The following is a 12,512-nucleotide window of genomic DNA, read 5'->3' on the forward strand; positions in this document are numbered from 1 at the left end:
ACGTTCGTTTCAGCTTCAGCTTCAGGATGGCCTGACATTTTCCTCTAGAATCTTCTGATACAATGCAGAATTCATGGTTGTGTAAATGATGGCAAGCCGTCCAGATACTGAGGCAGCAAAGCAGCCCCAGACCATCACACTCCCACCACCATGCTTGACGGTTGGGATGAGGTTCTTCTGTTCAAACTCAGTGTTTGGTTTTTGCCAAACATAACGTTTCCCATTGAGGCAAAAAAGTTCTACTTTTGACTCGTCTGTCCAGAGAACAATGTTCCGGAAGTCTTTAGGATCATCTGTGTGCTCTTTGGCGAACTTCAGATGGGCAGCAATGTTCTTTTTAGAGAGCAGTGATTTCCTCCTGGCTATCCTTCCATGAACACCATTCTTGTTCAGTCTTTTTCTGATAGTTGATTCATCAAACCCTCACATTAGCCAAGGCGAGAGTGTTCTGCATATCCTTGGATGTTACTCTGGGGTTCTTTGTGGCTTCCTGGATGATTTTTTGGTTTGTTCTTTGGTATGATGACCACCCCTGGATAGTGTGACTGTGATCTTGAACTTTCTCCATTTGTAGACAGTGGATTGGTGGCGTCCCAAATAATTAGAAATGGTTTTGTAGCATTTTCTAGACGGATGAGCAGCAATAACTGCTATTCTGAGGTCCCCAAGAGATTTCTTTTGATCATGGCATGACATGCTTCCACACATCTGTATGGAGAAGACCAAACTAATAAAGTTTCTGATCTTTATTTTGGGTGGGGCCTCCCAAACTCACCCCTAAAGATCTACCTAATTAAACACCTGATTCTAATGATCACCTTTATTTTAGCTAACAAAACAAGGGGTTCGCTTACTTTTGCACATACCCTGACTCTTAATTACTCATTTGTCTAATTCATATATCATTTTGTTTCAAAAGACATGGAATTCGTTAATATAACCCCTATTGGATAGTTAAGAAAAGACTGGTTTTGATTCAAGGAATTTCCGTAATTATCATTGGGGTTCACAAACGTTTTCTCGCCACTGTATAACTGTATATGCATACGCGTATAGTTAAAATACACTCATAGATACATAAACTCATAAATGTATGCACTCAGATACATACACTCATACAAACACACTCATACAAGCATGCAATCCTAGATACACACTCATACATACATATATACTGTGATAACCCCAACATACTGACTGCACTCATACACAGACTGCCATCAGAAATTCTCCTGAGTCTACCCAATATTTTGGGGGTCTCACGGTCATTCCTGTACAATTGGCAAGTTTGGACAATGATGGCCCACCTGATCCCAAAATCCACTGGGGATTTCCCTGAGCCAGCAGTTAACACTGAGAGCGGCGGCATGTTAATTCTGCTTGCGTTTGAGTGAAATATAATCGGTATTATGATGGTGTCAAACGTATGATACAGAAATGTGAGAATAAAAAAAAGCTGATACATCCATTAAAATATATGGTGAACTACTTCCCAGTGTCTTCAACTGCTCCTCAGTGTGATGCACACACACACACAGCGTCCCAGCTGCAAAGGTGACACAGAAAACAGCACCAGATTTACTTTAAGTGAGGAAACAAAGGCCGGTCCAAAGAAATTAGGTTGTTTTCTCTGATACATCCTCTGCTGTGTTTTTGGGAGACTTGGAGAAACAACACACGTTAATGATAAGAAATGTACAGTACTGTACGTTTAAAAAAAAAAAAACCACTTCAATGTAACAGCAATACTATACACTGTTCCCAGATCTCAAAAAACACTGCTGCATCGTGTTCTGTGAGCACGGAAAGGAAGAGGGCGGGACGTTTTACTCGCAGAATCCCACACAAGTCCCACTGTTCCTGGGGACAAGCGAACTCTTTGCAGGTTTATGATATTTCATTGTTGAGATACTAGAAATGGCCCATTAACCCCTTAGCTGCCACTTATTTCCCTTGTCACAAGAAATTGCAAAGCAACCCATATTGTTTCAAAATAGATGTTTTCGTTTTATGTTATTTTTTTAATTGTACAGGTTTTATATGGCAAATCTTTTGATTTGTATTATTTCTGTGTTATTTTTCTTAGTTGTTGAGATACTGAGATAACTGAGATACTAAACCCTTAAAACAAGCTATTCAGGGATTGGTTTGATTACAGTCAGAGCTCATAGCAGCGAAAACAAGAAAAATATCAAAAACTTAAAATCCATGCAATATCCTACAGGTGTGTGTTGTTATAAATCAGTTTTGTGTATTAGATAATACTTGCTACTATATTATTTATTTATTTTTTAATTCAACTCGAGTCGACTCATTTTTAATGACTTTTAATATACTTAGCATCCTTTGATTTCTATAGCAGGTTTTAGCCACCTCCCCATCAGTTCCTGTTTATGATCACTTGTTGCCAATGTTCCCAGCAGTTTGAGCTGAAAACTGTAACAATAGATAATGTTACCATAGGCCTGGTCCATAGTAGAACGAGCGTGTGACGTCACGCGTGCCTGTACTTGAGGAGATTCGTGTCCTGCAGGGTTGCGCGATGGGGGGCGAGGCGAGGGCGTGCTGGAGGCATGCCAGGGGCGTGCCCGTGACGTCACGTGAGCGGTTTGCCCTCATTGGCTGAACCCGGCCATCGCACGGCAAATTCAAACCAGTTTGTCGCGCAAAGTATTGGTCGCCTCGTCGGGCTTGTGTACGCGCGGTCTATGGTCTTGCGCATTGGAGTCCCACTATTTGTTTTAGGCGCGAGCGACGTCACCATACCATTAGTAATATAAGAATATATTGTAGCTGCTGAGTTACACAGACTGAAGAATTGATAGAAACTGAAAGGCAGCCATTTAGTGAACCCTGGGAAGCAGCATCTTTGCTGATCGATCAGGGGAGAACTAATCGATTGGCAACTTAGGTTATTAGTTTTCAATAAAGGTAATCAAAGGATGCATATATTAAAACAAAAATATATACATATATATATTTTGAGGTGCCACTTGTACTGCCTATTTAAGAAAATGTAAAGGAGCAGCCACACATAGCAGCAAAAAATACATAACTTATCCATCCAGAAATATTTAATCCCAGCTAAAATAACATTTTCACCTATTTGCTTCATGTGTTAAAATGTGTTTGTTTTTATTTTCTTTGGGTCGTTTTTACTTAAATATTATCTTGTTCTTTCCCATTATCTCTTTAAACGTATTATGCTGTCGTCATTAGCCAAAAAAAACATCAGAAGGGAAAGACTTCATGCACATACATCGGTTTACAAACAGTCTTACAGTATCACAAAAGAGATGAGGTCAATATTAAACAAACACTCCAAAGCATTGGGTGACTGTGGGGATACAGTTTTTAAAGTTTAAAAAATAATGTTTTAAATACTTAGACCTGCCTGATTTGTTTAAAAACGGTATCAATCACCTAACTTATTAAACATGTCACTGTCCTTAGCTCCCTTTGGTCCAGGAGTGACCCTTTAAATGAATAGGTTTATGCTTGGGGAGCAAGGCTGTATCATAACATGAAAAGATCTCTAAATGCCTTTTTTGGGTGGGATTTGAGCTTTACCTCAGGGGTGCTCAACTCCAGTCCTCAAGACCCCCCAAGATGTCAGGTTTTAAGGATATCCCTGCTTCAGCACAGGTTGTGCAGTCTTCGATTGAGCCATTGATTGCGTCACCTGTGCATCATCTGCCTTAGATAGTTTCTTGTTTTACATCTGTGTTAAGCTCATGGAATCTCTGTAATGAGTATTGCTGACCTGAGGAAGAGAGCAGAACCCTCACAAGCTTGTCTTATAATATCTATTGTCAATCCAAATAAAAAAGGTATCACCTAACATGGAAGTAATCTCAATAGATAATTCTTATAATGGGCCAGCTCGTATTGATGCACCAGCTGCCCGTGGCGTATAATGAATGCCTTCCCTTGTCTCTGTTCCCACAGACCTTCCTGGGCTCCCGTCTCAGCAGTTCCTGTGGCTCCGGAAATACTGGCAGAGAAGCCTCCCGAATCTGAACAGCTTCTTCCTGAGCAGCGGGAATGTGAACCGAGAGCAGAACCAGCTCCCTGGTGAGGACAGCAGAGCAGGTGCATTAGAATAGGGATCTCTGCTCCCAGTGTCTAACCTGTGGGGGAATTTTGGGTCCAAGAGGAGTTTCTGCATCTACATAACTCATGGTGTTCATTTAACATAGCTTCAGGCTAAATATGTATGTATACATACATCATATCACTGCCTTTGAAGTGGGTAAACCTGGTTTGAATTCCAGTGTCGGCTCTCCTAGCAATGTTGGGCAGGTCCATTAATCTCCCTGTGTATTAGATTGTAAGCTCTCCAGGGCAGTGACTTACGCCTGTAAGAAGCATTCTATGTACAGCACTGGCTATTGTCACTGGCATTATAAATATTATCTATATCTATATATATAGCAACTGTAAATATTACTGTATGTTCATTTGCATGTCTTAGACAGGTCTGCAACCCTGTCTTTCACCATTATCGCCCAGCATTCAGCGTTTCCACTGCAGCAAGGGATTCTGGGAAATGACATGCAAATGAGCACACAGTGCCACCTCATTTGCATGTCATTTCCCAGAATCCCTTGCTGCAGTGGAAACGCTGTGTGCTGAGCGATAATGGGGAAAGACAGGGTTGCAGACCTTTCTAAGACATGCAAATGAACACACAGCAATATTTACAGTTGCTATATGCTTTACTGTGGAGGGTTTTTGTCACTTTTTTTACCCACCATAACCTTAATAATTGTGTGTGTGTGTATATATATATACATATATATATATATATATATATATATATATATATATACATACACACACACACACACACACACACACACACACACACACACACACACACACACACACACACACACACATATAGTGCAGAATAAATGAGTACTTCAGTGTTAGGTGGTACCTTTTTTATTTGGGCTAACAATTTATGTCATAGGACAAGCTTTTGAGAGTTCTCCTCTCTTCCTCAAGCCTGCAATACCGATTAACAAAGGAACCTATGGCTAAACAGGGGTTAGGAAAGCAGGAAAAAAAAAAAGATGTAGATAAGGTGGGGTGAGAAAGGGATGTCTGAAGACATTGGAAGGGTAATAAAATGTGACAAGGAACAGCATGGAGGGGGAAGGGGATGCGGTAGAGAGGGGGAAATGTGTGGATAAGAACAGAGCGGCAGGCAGGACAATTACAAACAATTGTGATAGTGTGTGAGAAATTCCATATCCGCATTAAGTCCTCTTGTTTTGGTGTCAAAGAGTCTTATGGTTCTGAGTTCAAACGTTTTGCGTTCAGGCGTGCTCCTGTTCTATTTATGCTTATGGAACATGCACCAAACCATATTTTCTGTATCGGACTGCCAGCTGTGTCTTTTTGTTTATATACAGTATATATATATATATATATATATATATATATATATATATATATATATATATATAACCAGCGCTCAGATTATATACCGGTACAAACCAAAAATGAAATTGTGCATGTGCATAAATGTGTACCTATAAAATAGGCAGATATTGCAACAAATGTGTAAAAGTGTATGCAAATAGTTGCCAGTGAGTCCAAACAGTAGCAAAAGTAAAATCTGTGAACAATAAATAGTTAAGCGAATGCAAATAGCTGGGGAGATCAGGCAGCTTTCAAGGATGAACCTAATCCAAGTGACAAATCAAACAAACGAAGGAAGAGCGGGCGCTCCTAGTGCATGAAATAAGTCAATGCATTAAAAATTGGACAACCATTGTCCACTCATAGGTAAAATGATACAGATGAATAAACAAATGTTGATAGATGTGATATAAACACCCCGGTAAACTGACGTATCCACAATGGAAAGATGTGTGGGCCGAGTGACTAATGTGATGAACGGGGTTGGGTTGTAGGTAATATAACTTGTAGGTGAAAAACATTGTGAATTGTATCCACGGGAGTCTAGTGTTAGCGCTGTATGATGAAATGGAGTTTTAGAAATACCAGTCCCGCAGTCTTGTTAGTACAACAATTTGATCTTACCGCTCACCTAATTTAGAGCCAATAGTAAAGACTGGTGCACACAGGAGACACACATATATATATGTATATATATATATAGCAATATATATATAGCAATATATATATATATATATAGCAAAATACTAAGTGCGCTATCTATCACAGCAGAAACAGAAAATGTACCATGTCGATGCTGCCACAATGTATGCACTATACACAATAATGCTATATATGGAGTAAAAAGAAAAAGTACACAGGCGCAAATAAATGGTGTACTACTGGATATCAAATCAATTAAACTGGGAACATAGTAGGTGACTATGGAATAGAGTCTCTGAAAGGAAAAAAGAGAAAGCAATATATGGTGAAAGTACGTTTGTATTTAGAAACTGCGCAACAGTAGAGAGCTACTTACAAAGTAGCAGATCCTTCGGGGATATAGGATATTAGAATCCTCTCCTTCCAGCTGTTCGGCGGTCTCCCCTGTCTCCACGTGGGACGCTGGATCTCCGTGTATCGATATGCGTCCCACTGCCTGTGGGTTCCTTCCGATAAGCTCCTAGTCCCGCGAGATCGTGAGTGTGACATCACGTTCCCAGAGAGTTCGTCGGGGCAAAGTCCCCGGGAGAGAACGAGTCCAAATGATCTTTAGTATACACTGCTGACAGTTCAGAGAGAAGGGAAGGCTAAAGAATTCTTCTCAAGACCTCCACCCTACGCGTTTCGTCCTACTGAAAGGACTTCGTCAGGGAAATCCTTTCAGTAGGACGAAACGCGTAGGGTGGTCTTGAGAAGAATTCTTTAGCCTTCCCTACTCTCTGAACTGTCAGCAGTGTATACTAAAGATCATTTGGACTCGTTCTCTCCCCGGGACTTTGCCCCGACGAACTCTCTGGGAACGTGACGTCACACTCACGATCTCGCGGGACTAGGAGCTTATCGGAAGGAAACCACAGGCAGTGGTGACGCATATCAATACACGGAGATCCAGCGTCCCACATGGAGCCAGGGGAGACCGCCGAACAGCTGGAACGAGAGGATTCTAATATCCTATATCACCGAATGATCTGCTACTTTGTAAGTAGCTCTCTACTGTTGCGCAGTTTCTAAATACAAACGTACTTTCACCATATATTGCTTTCTCTTTTTTCCTTTCAGAGACTCTATTCCATAGTCATCTACTATGTTCCCAGTTTAATTGATTTTATATCCAGTAGTACACCATTTATTTGCGCCTGTGTTCTTTTTCTTTTTACTCCATATATATATATATGTATATTACCAGAAAGCACAAGAGGGATGATGAAGAAATTGCCTCAAGGTCCCTGTTTATTGCACTCTGTCATATCACAAAGATACACGTATGACTCAATAGTCCAATATATAGGTATGTATTACAAATGATATAGGTGACCAGTAGTAAACGCTCCCCACATGGTAGAACAGCGATGTACTAATAAAAGCCTAATGGCCAAAAATAATAAAGTTTTATTAGTTGAATAACGACGAAAAATTGGTAATTATATACAGTGTTTTAAAATATCCCATAAAAAGTAGGTGGGTAATCACTTGTTATTCTGTTTGGTTATTCCACAACCACAATGGTAGTTAGGACATAATTAACCCATGATCGGCTGAATCCTATACTGGCATAATGCACATTAGATCCTAATGGTACCTGAATAGAGCAACTATGGGTGCCTATATAAAGTATAGTGCTAAACCATTCAATTAGTCCTATGTGCTGGACAATTTATGTGCACATGTGACAATCCACTCCATGTAGGACTCTAATCATACTTTAGTATCATTAGAGTCCTACATGGTGTGGATTGTCACATGTGCACATACATTGTCCAGCACATAGGACTAATATTTATAATAGGACAATGTATGTGCACAATTGAATTGAATGGTTTAGCACTATACTGTATATAGGCACCCATAGGTGCTCTATTCAGGTACCATTAGGATCTAAGGTGCATTACGCCATTATAGGATTCAGCCGATCATGTGTTAATTATGTCCTAACTACCATTGTGGTTGTGGAATAACCAAACAGAATAACAAGTGATTACCCACCTACTTTTTATGGGATATTTTAAAACACTGTATATAATTACCAATTTTCGTCGTTATTCAACTAATAAAACTTTATTATTTTTGGCCATTAGGCTTTTATTAGTACAGTACATCGCTGTTCTACCATGTGGGGAGCGTTTATTTATTTATTTATAAAATATTTTACCAGGCAGTAATACATTGAGAGTTACCTCTCGTTTTCAAGTATGTCCTGGGCACAGAGTAAAACAAATAGTACATGGTTACAAGTACAGTTACATAAATGAACAGGGTATACATTATATACAAGACATTGCGTGCACAGTTAAAGAAAATGTATATTATGAGCGTATGAAACAGTTACAGACCAGGTTAAAATGTGAGACAGCCTTAGATTTGAAAGAACTTAAACTGGTGGTGGATGTGAGAGTCTCTGGTAGGTTGTTCCAGTTTTGGGGTGCACGGAAGGAGAAGGAGAAACGTCCGGTTTACTACTAGTCACCTATATCATTTGCAATACGTACCTATATATTGGACTATTGAGTCATACGTGTATCTTTGTGATTTGACAGAGTGCAATAAATAGGGACCTTGGGACAATTTCTTCATCCCTCTTGTGCTTTCCAGTCCCGCAGTCTGACTGGAGATCCCGCAGTTCCTAAGAAATGCCGCTCAGTCTGATCCTCCTATTCCTGAACCCGGAGTTCCCGATGTCGCAGATCCAGGGATGAATTAATTAAATTGTCGTCAGCTGGGACTTCCTTGGGGATTGTAGATAGTATTGAGGGATATTGATCCCCTGAAGAAGTCGGCGTCATAGCTTATTTATATAACATTGTTTTTGTAAAGCGTCAACATATTCTGCAGTACGGTACCGTGATATGATGAATACATAAACAGTTAAATACAAATATGGGCAAGCATACACAGATACAAAAAAGGTAATATATATATATATTTGCACACATACATAGGGGTGTAGAGTCACAGTCCCCTATTTATTATGGTAAGAATCAAATTAAAGCATATATAAAAATGCACTCCCTGCCATTCAGTTGAGTGAACTTAATGAATCATTAACTGTGTGTTATCCTAAGTCCCACCATATTAGATAGCAGGGGGGGAGTACATTAAGGATGCCTACTTAGCCTCTTATAATGTGTTACAGTTTCGCATTCGTACAGCCACCACTGGGATAGATTCCTTGTGCACTGAGATATGAGATTGAAAAACATCTCCTGTCTGCAGATCTGTGGCAAAACCATCACACACATAGCAGATTTTTTTTAAATCAAAGTAAATATTGTTTAAATGTTTTTTTTTTTTATTAATATAATTAAATATTCTGGTATTGATTTTTGTTGTAGTAAAATTGAATGTAAAAACAACACAGTACAAATACACCCAGATCTAAACATGGATCAAAATATTTATTTAAAACAAGAACCTGAATTCAGCATGTGATAGCCACTTCAAAGAACATCACGGGCACTGCGATGTTAACTGCGACGTAAACACGCAAATCTTCTGTTTTTCCATGTTCCTTCTATCTATTGGAAAGAAAATGCATGTAGGAAACAGCAAATACAGCTGGTCTACTTCAAACACTAATTCATTGGTTTCTCCTCTCATCGCAGTGCATTAGTGCACTGTACTATTAGTGCACTGTACCATGAGCTCATAACATCAGGAAAATTAACCCTTTTGCTGCCAGAGGGGCCAGCAATGCATTGCGGAATGGGTTAAATATGGCAGTCTACTGTAAGCTTTTCGGTTATTCCAAACCAGACTTCTTTACTCATCCAAAATATAATATAAATATATAACGAACCGATCTATTTTTGCTCCCAAGAACTAAATTTCTGAAGCATTTATTTTTAATGTCAGCGCCGTATAACGCAATATAATTCTTATAAATGTATTAGGAAGAATGCTGAAATAATTCCATCCTGTGTCTGCCTTATTTTGTTATTTCAAGATGGGGTGGTTACCACTTAAGCATACTTTAATTTTCCTATACGCCTTTCTCCACTAGCATTGTTAATCATATGTAATATAATTAAAATATATATACGGGGCCAACACTATGTAAACGTTTGATGTTTTTCTGGTGAGTGGATGTATAAAGAGGGTTTATATCAGGGGTCTCAAACTCGAAGGCTGAGCCACTGATTGAGCCACCTGTGCTGAAGCAGGATATTTCTAAAACCTGCTCTGTTGGTGGCCCTTGAGGACTGAGTTTGAGACTCCTAATGTAAACACTCTAAAGCATCCAGTCACCAGAAAAACATCACACGTTTAAAAAGTTATTTAAAATGAATGTTCATATCTGACAAGTGCCATTAGTTCCATTTGGTCCTAAGTGGAACTGAACCTCAAGGAGACAATATTATTGTAAATTGACTGTCAACCTGCCAAGTGGGACTGTTCCTTTTTAGAGTGGCTCCTTTATTCAGCTTCACCTGCAGCTACAGTATCCGCTTCATTCCTCTGTCACTGGTGATAATTAACTGCTTTTTGGCATGTGCATGGTTAATCCGGCAAGGCTGTGACATGCTACCCATCCAACGGTTGACACTTCCTGTGTTGTGCGTTTCAAGCCTCGATCTGATTGCTTACCTGTGATTGGCTACAACCTAAAAGCTGGGCGGGTGTAAGCGCTGGGCGGGTGACAGTGCTCGATTCTGATTGGTGAGTGTTGCGGTTGCCGTGGTAGCGATGTGACAGGCCAGGCCTAACTGTGTGCGGGCTGCATTCGCCCTGTCAGAGAGGGCAGGAAGAGGGTGAACAGGAGATGTCTCGGGGCAAAGAGCGCTACGGTACGGACCAGCCTATGGGGATTGGGGGGGTTATATAATATTATCATGATCTTCTATAGATGTAATTGTCCCTTTGTGGGTATATATAATGTTATGATCATCTTCTATATGTGTATATATAATATTACTATGATCTATCTATATATACAGTATCTATCTATATATATATATATATATATATATGTATATATATATATATATATATATATAGTACAAAATGAAAAATCAGGATCTGCGTCACTCCAATATGTGAAAAATTATTTCATTAACCAATAAAACATATTAAGACACAAATCATAAATAAAAAAACAATGCTTCAGCGATATTTTTCATTGCAATCGAAAAGGGTAAAAGAGAGAGCACTACAAAGAGGAGAACTAGAGGCAAAGTATCAAGCAAAAATATCAAAAAGTTTGAGGCATGATGCCTAAAAAGGTTTTAAACAGGGACCTCTGCTGCGTTTCCTGCCGTTGCTGACGCTTTATCAAATGCATTCAAATTCATTGCATATGAAACATGGCCGTCTGCTCATTGCAAGATAAGTTGATGGAAACATTTTTGCACATTCTTGAGTGCCTATCACTCATGCTATCTGGGTATGTGAAGTCCTAATTGCACAACAGACTCTCCCTCAGAAATTGAGAAGGAATATCTATATGCAAGAAACACCCCTTGCAGCTGGGATCTGAGTGGGCGCCCCGTTCATCCACAGCGAGATCCTCCAGGATCACAAACAGAATAAACGCTGCACACAGGAGGTGACTTGCAGATAATTGTAATAAAACCGCACAACAAGCATAAGTGACTTGCAATTGGGTAAGTAAAAGTAGGCACAGCGCTGTGTTCCGAGTGGCAGGGGATCCTTGGATGGACTTCTGTAAGGACCTGGGGCATACACGCGTCACAGCAATAGACGCAAGAACTAAGTGATGTCAGTCGTGGGATACGTTGCATGGCAACATAACAGCAATACCTCAACGCTTTGGGACCATATATATGACACTGTGTGGGTTTACAAGTTTCCAATTGATTCATTGAGAATAATTATCTTCTATGGGTATACATGAGGACTGTCTAGCGTAACACTACCCCCTGATGAAGCACGTCAAGCGTGCGAAACAGCCACTCGGAACGCAGCGTTGTGTCTGCTTTAACTTACTCAATTGTAAGTCGCTTATGTATGTTGTGCGTTTTTTTTTATTCCAAAGTTTTTTATTGGGAACATCTAGGTACAGTTACAGATTACAAAGTATCATGGGCACATGACTGATTATTTCAAGATGCTTACCAATATAGGTTTTCTTTTTGTTTAGAATGTAGAGAAGGGATAGAGAGGGGGGCAGAAAGAGACAGACAGACCAGGAGGGGGGTTAGGAGGGGAGCGTAAGCCGCTTCCTCCAAGTTCTCCGACTTCCTGGTTCAGCGACAGCTGCCTGACCTAGACCCTTGCCTGACCGGTGTCCTGTGTCATGAGCCATAGGTCCCAGGTTTTCCAAAATTGAGGCATTCTCTTATGGAGCATGGCTGTGAGCTTCTCAATTGTCATGACAGCGTTTATTCTCCTGACCATTGTGCTTCTGGCGGGAGCATTGACCTGTT

At 40.0% G+C, this 12,512-nt stretch overlaps 1 protein-coding gene across 6 annotated transcripts in view; it reads left to right on the forward strand.

Annotated features, from left to right (window-relative positions):
* Positions 1-12,512, forward strand: part of INPP5B (inositol polyphosphate-5-phosphatase B) — a 75,762-nt gene that overhangs the window by 17,263 nt on the left and 45,987 nt on the right. For 4 of the 6 annotated variants that reach the window (XM_075604761.1, XM_075604765.1, XM_075604760.1 and 1 more), the window contains one exon: positions 3,949-4,092. In XM_075604761.1, the coding sequence (XP_075460876.1) occupies positions 3,949-4,092 (144 nt within the window). Of the gene's footprint in view, positions 1-3,948; positions 4,093-10,781; positions 10,914-12,512 lie in introns of those variants that run through there. The other 2 variants (XM_075604762.1, XM_075604764.1) reach the window with 2 other exon arrangements.

Source organism: Ascaphus truei, chromosome 6 (genome assembly GCF_040206685.1).
Source record: "Ascaphus truei isolate aAscTru1 chromosome 6, aAscTru1.hap1, whole genome shotgun sequence".
Classification (NCBI taxonomy): Eukaryota; Metazoa; Chordata; class Amphibia; order Anura; family Ascaphidae; genus Ascaphus; species Ascaphus truei.